Source organism: Urocampus carinirostris, chromosome 11 (assembly GCF_059441175.1).
Source record: "Urocampus carinirostris isolate Australia breed hairy pipefish chromosome 11, RoL_Ucar_1.0, whole genome shotgun sequence".
NCBI classification, from domain to species: Eukaryota; Metazoa; Chordata; class Actinopteri; order Syngnathiformes; family Syngnathidae; genus Urocampus; species Urocampus carinirostris.
In genome coordinates this window covers 29,112,884-29,129,265 of record NC_142359.1, presented here as the reverse complement: position 1 = coordinate 29,129,265, position 16,382 = coordinate 29,112,884, and the positions used below count along the sequence as shown (strand labels likewise).

Genomic DNA, 16,382 nt, shown 5'->3' with positions numbered 1-16,382 from the left:
CCACTATACAAGTATCAGAAGGGACCACCGTTCCTCTTTCCTTCCTGGTTGTAGAAGTCAACATGTACCTGCCCAACAAGCTTTTCCGCTCACGTACGGCGTCCCTCAACCTCAACCTTCCGGACTCCTCTGGACATTCAAATGGTCAGGTGAGCCTTTGTTTGAGCTTGACTAAGAAATCCGATTTCACGTAAAAACGACATGAATCTTTTCTGGGGTGGGGATTGCAAAGGAAAATTGTTGTAAAGTGTTGGATAGAAACCCATGGTATTTAAGGCTTATACGTTTAGAACCCGTGTTTGCCCAGATAGAATTATTATATTAACAAAATCGTACTGTAATCACTCGTTTACTGTGGTTCATTGGGATATGCAAAAATCAACAAACAAAATTTCCTCCATCGTTTTTAACATGCTCTGCCAGTCCCCACTCGCAACAGTAGCCAACTGGTGATAATGCATCACGGCCGCATGGGTGCTGGTCATTTTAGGCGGAAAGCACTGAAAAAAAGAGTTGCCGCGCATGACGCAAATTTGCACTTTTGGACCCCGCTCTCAGCAATAGTTGATTGGGGATAAAGGATCACAGCTAAAACAGTGCAGTTCATTTTAGGCAGGCCACAACGGCATGCTTCGGGGGCCTTAACTGAAAAAAAAAATGTTCTCAGCAATAGTCTACTGGGGATAATGGCTTGCAGCTACAACTGTTGATTTCATTTTAATTCTGGACCGCCTTCTGAAAAAAGTGCAGCAATATTAAACTGTGGATAATGTATGACGACCGCACCACTGCAGTTTGATTGTTGGTGGACAGAAAAACAAAAAAGAGCTGCCGGGACAGACAAAAATGCACTCTGCTGGTCCCAGTTCTCAGTAATATATAATCAGGGATAGTGGATTGTGCCCACGCGAGTCCAGTTTACTTTTAGGGTGACAGAATGGTAGAAAAGAGCCATGAGGCCTGACAAATGAGGATTCTGCTGGCCCCCTGCCTGCAGCAATATGCGATAGGGGATAATGGATTGCGGAATATGTTTATATCTGTGGCTCGATCAGGAAACTTTGGTTGTGACTTTCAGATCCCAGAGGTGACTGTAACGCCCGAGAGTGGCGTGCCGCGGGACGCCAGCGGGGCCGTGGACTACCAAGCCCTTGTGCGGCTCTTGAAGGACACACAAAATCTGCAAGACCAAGCCGACATCCTTTACATCCTCTACAAGGACAAGTGAGATTTGCTTTGACTTACATAACTGTTGTCATCACCAAGTTTGTGTGCTGTTTAGCTCACAAGGTTCTCACGGATCCTTAAAAATATTTTTAAAAGCATTTAATTCTTCATTCTAAAAATAAGGCCTTAATTGGCATTAAAATGTCTTGAATCCAATTTTCGAAAGTTTTGAAATGTGGACACATTAATAAGATTTATATTTGTTCGAACTATAAAGATTTAATGAAAAAGTAATCTATAATGCTTAATGATAAAAATGCTTCATGAATGTAGCAGAAAAACCCTTTGGAACTAAAAGTTATCTGCCTGTTTTAGGATCCTTAATGTACAGTAAACTCCTTTTTATTTATTCTTTTCCACGACTAAAACTTTGGAGAGTGCTCTTTTTCAGATGTAAAGTTTTCAACTGGACCAAAATTGCATTTTGTGTTTTTTATTTTGTTTCAATTGTGTTTTTTGTCGACTTATTCTTGAATTTGATTTCAAAAAGCATTAACAAGAGTCTTAAAAAGTCTCAAATTGCCTTAAGCTGTAGGAAACCTGAGCTCAGTCAAAGTGTGCCACCAAAAGTCGAAAAAATACAGTAGGGTATGACATGAATCTGTTGTGAGGCGGGGATTGCAAAGTGAAATTGCCGTATAAAGAGGGATAGACACATATGTCTGAAGATTGCAAAAATACTGAATGATGGCCTGATTTTTTAGAAAGATAAAATTGGGCAAATTCCAGCGGCACACTAGACAAGGTCTCGCGGCACACAAGTGTATAAATGACCAATTTATCTTCCACTATTCTTGTTTGTCAACTAAAAATGAATTTGAATAACAAGTGGAAAGGCCTGTAGCCATCCATGATTTCAAATTTTTGCCACAAGAATTTAACCAGAATCAACTATTCTTCATTGACAATGAACTACAATGAAAAAAAACAAGTGCTATGGACAGCTACCATACCATTCATCAATGATATCTTGTCGCAGAAAATATCAAAACTTGAAATAACAGCAGCAACGCAGAAGGCACGCGCACGTACACACGCATACACGCACACACACGCTTCTTTAAAATATTCGCCATCAGTAAATGGTTTTCTGTGCTTTGCTATGCAGTGAGCAATGTGATAGCTTGCTTTAGTGGTGGTATTTTTAGCAGTGACAAAGTATTTTGGGTCTGTGTTTGTTTGCCGTACCTGGACACTGCGTGTTTTAATGTCTCCGCCATGTCAGACTCATCCTTGAATTCATGTTTATGTTTTGTCTCGTAATGACGTTTAACACTTGCTGTGCACGGTACAATGCTCTCGACGCATAATGCACAAAACACAACGGTCATTTTTTGCACAAAGCCTCATTCGTCTGTCCATGCTGGCTGGAAAGAACGAGATGTTTTCGCTCGAGGAGCTGTCATGATTCATTCATTTATCACGCTCGTGTGTTTCGTTGGCTGGGTTAAAACACGGATCTCACCTCTCCTCAGCGCAGACACACACTCATACACAGAGCAGAGAAGGGGCTCTACCGTAAAGCCTCTAAATAACACGGCACGCAAGTGAAAATGTCTATATTTCAGGTAAAAATGCGCATTTTTAAATTATAATCATTATCATTTTGCCGTGCGCTAGCGTGCCACTACTGGCACGCGTGTCATAGGTTGCCAACCCCTGGTCTGTACAAAACACACGAGATTCTTAACTGAAAACCAAGTTATTGTGGGAAGGAGTTGAGCCAATAGCATATGACATTTTCATGATACCATGACCAACATTTTATATGACGTCGACCAATAGTAGACGGGCATTTTGGAGATGTGACTTTTTGCTGAGGTCTATAGTGGACAAAGTTGCCTGTAAGGTGAAAATGTCTTAAGGTGGGATCGCCATATCCAGGAGGTCTACTGTATATCTATTTTATGGAACAGAATAGGAGTTTTTGTCATCTTAACATGTCAAATGTATAACAAAATTAGAAAGGGCCATCTAATGGTGCAAGAACATTTATAAGATAAATTATCACAGTGTAAAATAATAATGGTAATTGTATAAAAATAAGTAATATAAAATAAAAACAAATTTACAAAAATAGAACTGAATCATTCCTCGACAGTATTGCTCATTCTTGTCCAAGCATGGCAACTGGTGTCTCATTTTACAGTGTTGAGTGTGATTGTTGCCTAGATCGAAAGCTGTTTTTCATTCTATTAGTTCTAGATGCCTAAACTGTCTACCAGAGGGTAGAAAATGTCCTTCACAATACTCTTGACATGAGTACATATCTACAATTTTTGTATTACGCTCACTGGTTCCTTGTAACTGGTGCAGGGGCATGGACTGGGACACGGGTTTGCACGGCAAAGGCGCGACGGTGCGTTCACTGCTTAGCGACCTTTACGAGAAAGCCGGCCACCTGAAACATTGGGGCCTTATCCGGATGATCTCGGGCGTGCTCAGGAAGAAAGTGGAGGAACTGGACTCGGTACGATTCACCTTCAGTTGAATAGCATGCCACAAGATGGTGCCAAAAAATATTTTATTGCGTTAGCACACATCTGAGGAATAGTTAAATAATGAAACTCCCATACAGGCCTGCTCAGATTTGCTGGCCCACCAGAAGCACCTGACTGTGGGCCTCCCCCCGGAACCCAGAGAGAAAACCATCACGGCCCCCATCCCTCTGGACCATTTGGCGTCCATCATCGACGAGGCCAGTGATGACAACATCAGTGTGGCCATCCTCACACAGGTGAGTCCAAAACCTCTCTGCGAGGCCCCCCTACCCTAATTCACTGAGGTCTTCTTGCCTCACAGGAGATCATGGTGTACTTGGCAATGAGCATCAGGACGCAGCCCAACCTCTTCAGCGAGATGTTTCGCCTCCGCATTGGGCTCATCATCCAGGTCATGGCTACAGAGCTGGCCCAGTCACTTAATTGTTCTGGTACAGAATTTTACACTTTGGTCGTATTCTAAGTATTAAACTCTATTTGATACTTTATAATATACTTCTAGGGGCAGGTGTGTGAAACTCCTTTTAGCTCAGGGGAAACATTGTAGAAAAAACAAATTAAAAGTGTTCCTTAGCTGGAGGGCTGGGGTCTATTGAAGGTTTACAATTAAATTATGATTTAGGGATGCAGATTTTATTGACGGGTTTTTGCTTAATTTAAATTGTATTTCTTGTAATGTTAATCAACTGTGCAATTCACTTGCACAGGACAACAATTGTATTTATTTCTACTACAGTTTAATTAACTCTGCACACAAGCACTACTGTATTATCGGCACGATAAGGCGCACTTCCCCAAAAAGTGCTGTCATTTATTTTTCATACTTAAGGGGCACCAGACTATAATACGCATCTAATTGATAGTTTAGTAAAAGCTTCCGTGTGTATGGGTACATAATTTTGAAACACATTACCCCAGTAGTGACTGTGAGAGCTCCAACCCATAATCTCATATGAAAAGGTATTAGAACCTTAGAAACACATTTATTTCATGATGCCACAACACTGATTTGCATAGTGCATTCTGATAGAGGAAACAGTATCTCTACTTTTTCACCTGTGCATCAATAATATCTCTGTTTAATATATATATACGTATGTAAAATGCCATGTAAAGTATTTTGTTGAAAAGACTTTCTGTTTTCTTCATTCTCTCACATTGATTGGCTAAGAGTTGGAAAGACTGCACTGTGCAAATCAGTGTTCCTTGCACGGTGAGGAAAAAGTAGCGTGATAATAACCGCCTATCCCGAGTAGGGTCGCGAGGGTGCTCGAGCCCATCCCAGCTATCTATGTATCGGTTGCCAGCCATTAGCAGGGCACACAGAGATAAACAACCACTCATACGTTTATAGTCTTTGATCTGTGCAGCCCTTTGAGACTCTTTGTGATTAAGGGCTATATAAATAAACATTACTTGACTTGACCTAGGGACAATTTGGACCGGCCATTTAACTTGAAATCCGGAAAAACCGTAGTGCCCGGAGGAAACCCACACAAGCATGGGGAGAATATGCAAACTCCGCACAGAAAGACTGGTAGCTGGATTTGAACCCATGACCTCAGAACCATAACGCAGACATGCAAACCACTCATCCACTGTGTAATGATCTAGATATGGTCTAATGGTTATAAGACGCACCTTCACATTTCTGGCCAAATTGAGGTTTTTAGATGCACACTTTATTCCGGAAAATACATTTTTTTTTAATTATTAATTGAACGATTTAAATGTCATTTTGCTTTTTATTTATTTGTTTAATGAAAATTTTTACCTGAACCTGGTCACTTTACTGTTAGATTTCATATATTTTATAAAAAGGTGCTAAAGCTTCTTTAAACTTCTGAAAAGCCACCAAGGTGCTATTTTTTTAGATTTTGTATTTTTTGTATTGCTTTAAACAGCACCTCCGTGACTTTTCTTATTAGTAAAATAAGATGGTTTCCTCAATGTTCTCTGGTTGATTAATGTTAGTCAGCAAATGCAGCTACGACGGGTGCTTTGCCAAAATCCAGGGGACATATTTAAAACTGGAGGTCATTGTGGCTCAGGTTTCTCTTGTGCTTCTCTGAACATTGTTGCACGGGCTGAAAATGCTGGTCTACTAGTGATCCCAAGAGGCAAGAGGAAATCTGCTGGATCAAGAGCGTTCTCCATTTGGGCCCCAGTGCTGTGGAATGCTCTGGCATCTGAGATTTGATCTGCAACCTTAGTGAAACTGTTTAAATTTCTGCTTATGTGTATTGTTTGGTAATGCTACATCCATCGAAACCTGATCATCCTTTTTATTTGTTTTGTTTTTTTAATTTTATATTATACTTCAATTATTTTATATTTTATTATTAATTGTATTGTTTGTTAATGCAACATGCAACATAATGCAGCCTGCAAGGGGGATTACCTCATGTGCGGTCCCTTCTCGAGGGTTCTTCATTTTCCTCATGTTGAGGTTTTTGAGTTTTTCCTTGCCCTGGTGTAGGTTTTAGATCAGGGGATGCTGTCATAATAGTCTGTAGTTTGCAACGGTCTGTGATCTGTGCAGCCCTTTGAAAGTCCTTGTAATAATGGGCTATACAAATAAATATGACTTTACTAAAATTATGTGGCGGGGCAGATTTGGAGTTTGACATACACTATGTGCTGTAGGTGAAGAAGCCACTGAAAGCCTGATGAATCTGAGCCCATCGGAGCTGAAAAACCTTCTGCACCACATCCTGAGCGGGAAGGAGTTCGGCGTGGAACGCAGCGGTAATCTCGACCTTCCGTCTGCTTCGTTTCTAGTCCTCCCTGACGTATTTTTACTTTTTCATCACGCAGTGCGAGACGTGGACAGCGGCGTAAGTCCGGCCATCTCCATCCACCACCTCGGGAACGTGGGGGCCACTAAGAGCGAGAGGGCAGGAATCAGCAAGCTCAAGAGTGACATGAAGATGGTAGGACGTTAACCTAGCATTGGTGTTAGCGTTTTGCAGTTAAAAACAATACCTCGGTCTTAAAACAAATTAATATTAGACCCAAAATATCTACTAATATTTGCTGTTGATGTTCGAATAAAAAAATCAGAACTCGAACATAGCTTAGAGAGATGAGCAGCCATCTCAGACACTCTAGCCCGGTCAGGCAGCATCATTTCAAGAGAGATCGTCGGAATTGATTGTGGTTTTGTTGTAGTAAATAATTGGTCCCAAGGAAGTTCGTGATTAGAGGACGGAAATAAGAAAAACAATTGTATTGAAAAAGGAAATTTTTGCGAAATACGATAATTTGACGCAAAAATTTGAGTCATTTTTCCTTCTGTATTCCAACAAAAAATCGGAACTTGAACAAACCCGGACAAACCCAAACACAGCCAAACACATGACCAAGTGAGATGAGTGGCACTCTGCTGTTTTAGCCCCATCATTTTGAGAGAGGTCGTAAGTCCAGCAGCACAGGAGAATTGATTGTGATTTAAAGTGTTTTATTGACATTTTTGTGATAGTAATGGGTCCCAAGAAAGTTAGTGATAAGGGAAAGGAAAAGGTAAAACAGTGAGAACAACCGCTGCTCAAAGGTCCAGTAAGTACATGCATTACAGTTGTTTACCATTTTTATCTTCACCGTGGTATTTTTTAATCTTTTTTATCAACACATCTAAGTAATTATTGTTGTTTAGGTACACTATTAATATTTTGGGTGTTTTGGAGTGGTTGGGTATGTATACAATTCATTTCGATTTAGTTCGTTTGGGAAGAAATGTTCTGGTACTCGGAAACATTCACCGTTTGAGGTTACTTGTACGATAAGCAAATAAATCTTAGTAGAACAATCTGGCAGTAGCAGATAATTTTGCGCATATTTTTCTCTATTTTACAATTTCACAGATAAATCCCTCAAAATGTATCACTGTATTATGGTGGTGGCTTGAATCTAGTCCAGTATTGAGCTTGAAGAAAGATCCAAAAAATCTGAAGTCAATAGAACATTTTATTAATATCTTGGGGGTTTATGTTTGTTTAGGTACATATTTAGGTATTTTGTAATGCGTAGCAACATATAAAAATAAATCCAAAACGTGTTTCGTTTTGTTTTGGCACACCGACATAATGCCACAGGTGAATCCCTAAGTGGATAGTGGGTGCCACTGTTGTATCCATCCATATGTAAGTCTATGCTTTTGGCTAGCTGTGTATGAGCAAATCTTGTAAAAATGCAGGATATAAATTCACTTTTGAACCATGGAGCAAACAAGCACAGTACTTTGTTGAATTTGATGAGCGACGTGAATGAACATTCCGTTTTCAAACGGATTATCGGCTGCATGTAAACGTACCCGCTGATCCAGAAATTTTCTCTCCATCTCCTTCCGACACCTTTTTGACACATTAGAACCCTTTCCGTTGTCTCCGTTTCAGCATTCCCACTTGTTCTTCCTTTGCAGCTGGAACACAGGATGTCTCTGAGGGGTCCCAGTCAGGTGACAATGTAACACTCTGGTGATAATCCACCATCTTTAGTTGGGGCAAGAGATTGGGGGAAAATAATGATAATAATTCTCATCGTGGAAATGATGCTTGCTGAAAAGAAAAAAATCACGATCAAAACCTGGTGCAGTTCTGTAATGTCGGCATACTTTTTGCTTCCTTTTCATGGTCAAGGATATGGAGAAGCATGTCATAGGTTGTTTTTGTTGCAGACGGATCGCAGGATGTCTTTGACAGACGCAGCCAAGGTGACCAGTCATACAAAGGGCTTGAACTCGCCAAAATAAGCAAAAGTATTGGGACACATTCTACTGATGAAACATAGCGACAGAAGTGTGAAAGCCTTCTTTCAAATACTCGACTTATCCGCTCATGAATTGTCCTAAGACTTTTTCTTTGTGTTGGTCAGTATAATTTGGAGTAGTCTCTGAGATGTGTTTTCTCCTTCACAGTCAGACCAAAGCTCAACGTCTGCTTGCAAGGTGATAACCGCTCAGCTGCCACAGAAGCCTGCGCTGTTTCCTTTGCTTGCTTTTTCCACTTTGCTATCATAACCTTGTAGTAGAAAGAAGATTTTGATTTTTTTTCTAGGAGCTCATCAGTGTTTTTGTTACATAATCTTTTCCAACTGCATCATTTCACCTTTGTGTGTGTGTGTGTGTGTGTGTGTGTGTGTTTGTGTGAATTCCTAGATTTCCTTGTAAAACTTTGGCCATTCCTGCATATTTTCGACTCCTAGCAGACAAAAGTAGTCAAGAAAGCAGAAGAGGTGGAAACAGATGTAGCAATCTATTACTTCACCATCAACTCAGGCACAAGATAAAAAGCATAAAAATTGAGCCTTTTGATGCCGCTGTATACTTCTGTATATATCGTCATAGAACTTAGGCCCGTCTGACATATTTTCAACTGCTATTAGAAACAAGTAGTCATGAAATCGGAAGAGGGGAAAAGCAGATGTAGCAGTGTGAAAAATTCCCCCAAAAGGCACACAAAAAAGTAGCCTTTTGACGCTGCAGTTCATTACCATTTGACCCTGTCTGCAGCGGTGGATGTGTAAAACAACTTCCGTATATACTGTATATCCTCATTGAACTTTGGTCATTCCCTTGTATTTTCGACTTTTAGCAAAGACAAGTAGTCAGGAACTGAGAAATAGTGAAAGGCAGATGTAGTTGTGAGATCCATCTGCATCAATTCAGCGTTCTGAAAAAGGCGCTAAAAATTTTAAAATAAAAAGGGAGCCTTTCGATGCCTTGGTTTACTACCATTTGGTTCTGGCCTGTAGCACGGATTTGGTAAACAAAGAGTCGAAAGCTTGCCCTTTCCCACAACTTCCTCATGGACAACAAATTATCACTTTCAAGAATTCCTGATACCTTGTCAAGGAAATCAATGTTAGAATAATAAGTCAGGAGCAAATGACATTGGCTAGCACTTTGCTAGGTGCTGTCATTTAACTGAAATGGATGTCTTTGGGAGCCACTAGTGACGTTCCTGCACACTAGTAGAGCAACCTAGAGGAACTACACATTCTTAATAACAACTGGATGCTGTTAGAACTCCTCTTTAGGTGCTCAGTGTTTCTGATGCATGGTAACTTCTCATAGCATCATTGCACCGTATTTTTTACTCCTGACAGACTCCAGTAGTCAGGAAACCAGAAGAGTTGAAAGGCTGATGTAGCAGTGCGATACATCCCCATCAACTCTGCGTTCTGAAAAAGGCACAACCATCCCGCTTCAAAAAAGGCAGAAAATATTTGGGGTGTGTGGTAATGGGTCTGGCATGCATGAGTTCTTCCCCTGGTTTGCCAGTCAACGTTCTTTCACTAGACTAAGTTTTACCAGGGTCAGTGCCTATCTTCAGAAACTAAAAAGGGAATGACATTGAGATTAACAGATACAGAATGTTAATCAAGAACACCATCATCTGTTGTATAAATAATCTTGGGCACAGGGGGATTACACTCCTGAATTATGGTAGGTGCTGGTGTGGTTGATAGCCTAGCAGGCAACCAACTGATTTTAAAAGGGGGTTCATCCAAGGCCGAATAGAGAGACACTACCTCCTACTCCCCCAAACAAGTCCCTAAGGCCCTGATAGCACCAAGGCATGCCATCCCCTGCTCCAGCAGAAGTGCCAGCCAGAGGACTGGCCTTGGAGTCCAGAGCAATGCCATGGGGACGACCATCCGCCCCAGAAATGACAAACCCACAAGGCTCCCCACAGATACCGGTCCAATCTCACTCCTACCCCAAGGAGTTTAGTTGTTTCACCTGTTCATTCTTATAGTTCTATGCATCCCTTTACTGCTTGGGTAAAGCAGCTCTTTTCACTGCAGATGGTTCCTGACTTGAGTCTGTGTTGTGGCAAAGTTGCTGCGAGTCCATTCCTTGATGTTGTCAGCCCTGTTCTTTTTCTGTTTTCCTCGCCTTCTGCCCCATCAGACTGCTCTAGAGAATGATCTTTGCCAGTCCTGATGATCTTGTGACGTGAACATGCCACTGTACAGGTTCAAAATCAATGACCGTTTTACAGGAATGTCATAGCGTGTGTGATCTGAATTCCTCTCATCATCTCCCTTAAGTCTCTTTGTTAGCTTGCTTATTGGCACATGCAGATGGATTTTATGCTATTGTGCTTTCTGCATCTCCTTACCAGAGTGACCGATCTCAGTCACTGGACATCAGCAACATCGAGTCAGGGGTAACAGTATATGTCCCGTTTTTGGGTGCCTGTCAATTTGGAGAAAAAGAAAATTCAGTCGGTTGAAAAAGCTGATTTTGATTCTGCTTTGCCAAATCAGAGGTACAGACTCCCCTCCATTGAGTCACTGGACATCCCGGAGGGCGCTTCAGTCGGCAAGGATACGAGACACGGCCAATGGCTCCGCAGGAGGCGCCTGGATGGCTCGCTCAACCGCGTCCCTGTCGGTTTCTACCAGAAAGTCTGGAAGATTTTGCAGAAAGTGAGTGGGTGAACATTTTAGAGTCAGATAAAAGTGCGGGCTCATGTCTTTTGCATTGTCTCCCAGTGTCACGGTCTGTCCATCGAGGGATACGTCCTCCCGTCTTCCACTACCAGAGAGGTAAGTCACTTGTGCTATGTCCTTGTACTACACGATAGTTAAATTTTTGTTTTTTTAATTTTAGCAACAATCATGCAATACAAAACAAAAAAATATTGTTCATAAACCTTTATCCAGGTACCAACATGTTTTATCTTGCCCACGTAGTTACCGTAACTGGGTAAATGTTAATGAATAATATTTCTTTGATTTCTAATGCAGAATTCTTGCTTATGAAAACAAATTTGTAATTTTAAAAAAACTACCATGTTTTCCGGACAATAAGGAGCCCTTGATTATAAGGCTCATCTTCAGAAAAAACATTGTTTGTCAAACAATATTCATATATAGGCGTGCCGGAAAATAAAGCGCTTCAAATCAAAAAACTTCTGTAAGTTAGGGTTTGCATAAAGAACAACTTTAAAAAGAAAAAAAAACATTGCGTAGAACAGACTAACATTATGAAATCTGTTTCAACTACTAACATTAATTGATACATTCATAATTGGTCACCATATGTAGTAGCATTTCAGTGTAATTATGCTTTTCTTGTTTGATATACTGTTTTCGTGAAATTCTGGCAAATTTGGGGTTTTGAGGTGCGCCTTGTAAGCTACAAAAAATACAAATATAAATTCTCTTAAAACTGGTAGTTATGGTACCTATTAACCTTGAATATGGAGGCAATGCTATTTATTGTTGGCTTTTAAAAAAAGAAGAAAAAACATCCTATTGAGCAGATGAAAAATTATGTTTATTGTAAAGGGAATGTCATGGTTTGGGGCTGAAAGAGTGCAACTGGAATTGGGGAGTAGGATTTCATTTGGGGAAACACAAACTCAGGGATACACTGTAAAAAACTGGAGTAGAGAATGACCACTTCCCTCCAGAAACTGTGTCGCAGAGCAATGTTCCAGCCTGAAAATGACGCCAAATACACTTCTAAGATGACCAAGGCTTTTCTAAAGGGGTTAAGGGTAAAGGGAATCGACTGGCCAAACATGTCTCCGGATCTAAATCCAATAGAACATCTTTGGGGGATCCTCAAGCCGGAGGTGGAGAAGCACAAGATCTTAAATATCCCCCAGCTCTGTGAGGGGTGTACTCACTTTTGTTACATACTCAATATATATATATATATATATATATATATATATATATATATATGTATAAATACATTGATTAGTTTTTGCTTCTCAGTCTTGTGTGTTTGTTTAGGGTGATGATGGCCCTGGAAAAAAACTGTATCTGAGCCTGTTGGTCTCTGTTTAAGGGACCTGTTGCGTCTGCCATAGGGCAGTCGTTCAAAGAGTTGGTGGCCAGTGTGAGAGTAGTCCTTGTTAATTTTGTAACCTCAGAAAGCAGCCAATGGTTTTCTGGACTGTGTTGATGACTCTGTAAGTATTTTCAGCTCTACGAAATTATTTTGAAAAGTCTCATCTCATCTCATCTCATTAGCCGTACCGCTTATCCTCGTTAGGGTCGCGGGGGGGCTGGAGCCCATCCCAGCCATCTCCGGGCAGTGGGCAGGGGACACCCTGAACTGGTTGCCAGCCAATCTCAGGGCACACAGGGACAGACAACTCAGACGCTCATTCACGCCTAGGGACAATTTGGACCGGCCAATTCACCTGAAATGCATGTTTTTGGAACGTGGGAGGAAACCGGAGTGCCCGGAGGAAACCCATGCAAGCACGGGGAGAACATACAAACTCCGCACAGGAAGTCTGGAGCTGGATTTGAACCCACGACAGGTTCCCATGACATGAACTGTGCCGCACAAGCGCTAACCACTGCGCCGCCGTGCTGCCTTTTGAAAAGTCTATTTGTTTATTTTAAAAAAACACATTTAGGTGTAGGGCAGCACGGCGGCGCAGTGGTTAGCGCTTGTGCGGCACAGTTCATGTCTCGGGAACCTGTCGTGGGTTCAAATCCAGCTCCAGACTTCCTGTGCGGAGTTTGTATGTTCTCCCCGTGCTTGCGTGGGTTTCCTCCGGGCACTCCGGTTTCCTCCCACGTTCCAAAAACATGCATTTCAGGTGAATTGGCCGGTCTAAATTGTCCCTAGGTGTGAATGAGCGAATGAGCTGTCTGTCCCTGTGTGCCTTGCGACTGGCTGGCAACCAGTTCAGGGTGTCCCCTGCCCACTGCCCGGAGATGGCTGGGATGGGCTCCAGCCCCCCCGCGACCCTAATGAGGATAAGCGGAACGGCTATTGAAATGAGAGATGAGACATTTAGGTGTCTTAAATAGAAGAGTCACACTTTAAAGTGGCAGTATTTTGTGAAGCATTTACCTTCCTCTTATAGTTTTTGAGAACTGTTTAATTGAAGTGAAAGCAGGAATTACAAGCCGTCCGCTTTTGTCTCTCAAGGCTGTTTTATTAGAAACAATTTAAGAGGATGAATACAAAGTCAAATTTTTAAGCCTGATATGGCCTTTGTGAACGATCCCCAGATGACCCCTGGCGAGATCAAGTTCTCACTCCACGTTGAGACGGTGCTGAACCGGGTCCCACAGCCCGAGTACAGGCAACTGCTGGTTGAGGCCATCTTAGTGCTCACTATGCTCTCAGACGTGGATATCCCTAGCATCGGCTCCATAATCCATGCAGAGAAGATAGTGCAGCTCGCCAACGACATGTTCTGTAAAGATCAGGTACGGAGGTGAAGGGCGTTTACCCCCGGAACGACCCTTCTGAAAAAACTCTTACCTTCTTATCTCCAGAGAGACCTGGGGGCCGAGGAGCACATGCTAGAGCGAGACCCAGCCACCGGAGTGTGCAGGCTACTGTACGACAGCGCCCCTAGTGGACGCTTCGGAAGCATGACCTACCTGACTAAGGCGGTGGCGGTGTACGTGCAGGACTTTCTTCCCAGTGGCTCATGCGCAGTCCAGTGACCCAATTGGCACTCTTCAGCTTTTATTTATTCAAGAGCTCTTCAATAAAGATGCACAAGTGCCTCAATGGAGAAATTACACTCCTCAAACTCTTATAAAATATGTTAAAAACTCAAATGTCTTAATAAAAGTGCCCTTAGGTCAATGTTCACTATTAACAGTTTCGAATGTAGTGCCAGTAACCTTTTTTTAACTAGGGTTTGAAAGCTGTGACAGTCTTGTTGTTTTTATGCTTGTGTGTGAAGCTTGACAACACACTTTCATTATGCCTGTTGAGGGAGGAAAAGGGAAGTGAATGAAGTTGGCTTCCATATTTTTTTCATAGTATTGTATTTTCACAACTTTAAAATGTGCACAGGCCCCTAAAGTACGTTGCACCCTGTGAGCTGCTGTAAGGCAGATGTAGTAATACGAGAATATCGTACTAGAATGGTTGGAAAAATGGATTTGTCTCTCAGGAACCGTCCTTTTATGGTTCAGATCCTCCCTCTCAGATAGGACGCACTTTGTTAAATAGGGTGAAATGACATCTGAGCTCTTTAGTGTTACCTGTCGTGTTCCGCAGGGTTCAGTACTTGGCCCCCTTCTTTTCAGCATTTACATGCTTCCATTAAGTGATATTATTCACAAGTATAATATCAGTTTCCATTGCTACGCAGATGACACTCAACTGTATCTTCTGATGAAGGAATCTGCCACAATAAATTGTGGGAATTTGGAGGCCTGCCTCACTGAGATAAAAGAATAGATGTCACTCAACTTCTTGCGCCTTAACTTTGAAAAGACCGAAATATTAGTTATTGGTCCATCTAAATGCCGTGACTTGTTTTCAAAAACTGCTCTGAACATTGACAAATGTAATATCACCCAGAGTGACTCAGTCAAAACTTTAAGTGTCATATTTGACCCCAATCTGTCCTTTCAAACAATGTTAAGAGTATTACCAGAAGAGCTTTTTTCTATCTTCGCAACATTGCTAAAATTCGCCCTATCCTGTTTCAGTCGGATTCGGAGATTATAATTTTCATGCGTTTGTTACCTCCCATCTCGTATATCAAACCTCCCGATTGTATATCAAGAACAGTTATATGCGTTGTGCAGAACTTTGTGTTTATTTTCAAGCATCACTATCACCGTTAAACTGAATCTATACGCCATCCACAAATTTTGCTAGTGATCATTGGCAAAGTACAAGACTGGTGCCAGACCATTATCAACTGTGAAAGTGCTGGAGTTGCAATCACTACACTACTTTTCGTCGATTCCCTTAGTCGGCATGCTGTACAGTATCTTTTTAGCATGCATCACTTTCCATGTACCAGCCCATTGGTGTTTCTGTGTATCCGCAAATATTTAATATCAACGGGAGAACACAAGAATACGCCACGCAATCAATGAAGCCATCTTGAATGATCACATAATCCCAAACAAGTGATTAACACAACTTTAACCATCTCTAAAAACTGTCTGCCAATGGCACTAATCAGCAATATCGTGGCAACTCGTCTGCGAAAGTCTTCACAGACGGAAAAACAAGTGAAGTAAAGGAACTCTGAGTCTACTCTCATCCCGGGCGGATCATGAATGCTTGGGCTAATGTTCCTGTTGTTACTGCTAAACAAGCACTTGCAAAAGCAGGCAGCATTTCTGAGAAGGCTCAAGGCACGAAAGGTAACTGTGAAGTGAAGAAAGTGAACTCAGTGTGTTTGATGTACATTTGTCATCAATTTAGAAACAGAGGATTAGGACTTAGATGGGTTTGATTAAAGACGACTAACGGTGGGGGGAAAAAAACATTTAGTTTGTGCTTAATTTTTGTGCTTGTCTTACTTGTGTGTTTTACCATGTTTTACCTATTTCCTATTGCTTTATTATTTGGAAAAAAAGTTATCACTGTCATCGGTACTCAATTAAAAGCACAAGCAAACTTCCGATCTGTTTAAGTAAATATGCACACTTGTATGCTTGTGTGTGTGTGTTGTTGTAAAATGGACTTAGTAGAGAACACACTGAGCGTTCAAGGGTGAAGTGTAATAACATGGTGTGCCTTATTGTGTGTTAAATGGGACACAATGAGACTGCGCTTTTAGTACGGTGCGCCTTATGGTTGTGAAAATACTGTATTAAGAACATTTGGTAGAAAACCATATAGCTGCTATCTAGAGAGTTTGCATTCATGTTGTGAGGCCTTAAAATAAATATTGTGACCACTCGAACGTT

General features: G+C 41.5%; 1 protein-coding gene across 3 annotated transcripts in view; it reads left to right on the top strand.

Moving 5' to 3' along the window:
• The window catches only part of phka1a (phosphorylase kinase, alpha 1a (muscle)), a 34,948-nt gene extending 18,574 nt beyond the window's left edge, over nt 1-16,374 (top strand). The window contains exons 20-34 of one of the 3 annotated variants that reach the window (XM_088348242.1): nt 55-149; nt 1,079-1,224; nt 3,544-3,697; nt 3,806-3,964; nt 4,030-4,159; nt 6,375-6,476; nt 6,546-6,661; nt 8,149-8,173; nt 8,366-8,439; nt 8,644-8,673; nt 10,856-10,900; nt 11,001-11,162; nt 11,229-11,282; nt 13,719-13,919; nt 13,989-16,374. In XM_088348242.1, the coding sequence (XP_088204368.1) occupies nt 55-149; nt 1,079-1,224; nt 3,544-3,697; nt 3,806-3,964; nt 4,030-4,159; nt 6,375-6,476; nt 6,546-6,661; nt 8,149-8,173; nt 8,366-8,439; nt 8,644-8,673; nt 10,856-10,900; nt 11,001-11,162; nt 11,229-11,282; nt 13,719-13,919; nt 13,989-14,162 (1,667 nt within the window). In that variant the 3' untranslated portion in view covers nt 14,163-16,374. Of the gene's footprint in view, nt 1-54; nt 150-1,078; nt 1,225-3,543; nt 3,698-3,805; nt 3,965-4,029; nt 4,160-6,374; nt 6,477-6,545; nt 6,662-8,148; nt 8,185-8,365; nt 8,440-8,643; nt 8,674-10,855; nt 10,901-11,000; nt 11,163-11,228; nt 11,283-13,718; nt 13,920-13,988 lie in introns of all 3 variants that reach the window. The other 2 variants (XM_088348239.1, XM_088348241.1) reach the window with 2 other exon arrangements.
• Nucleotides 16,375-16,382: the final 8 nt, after the last annotated feature.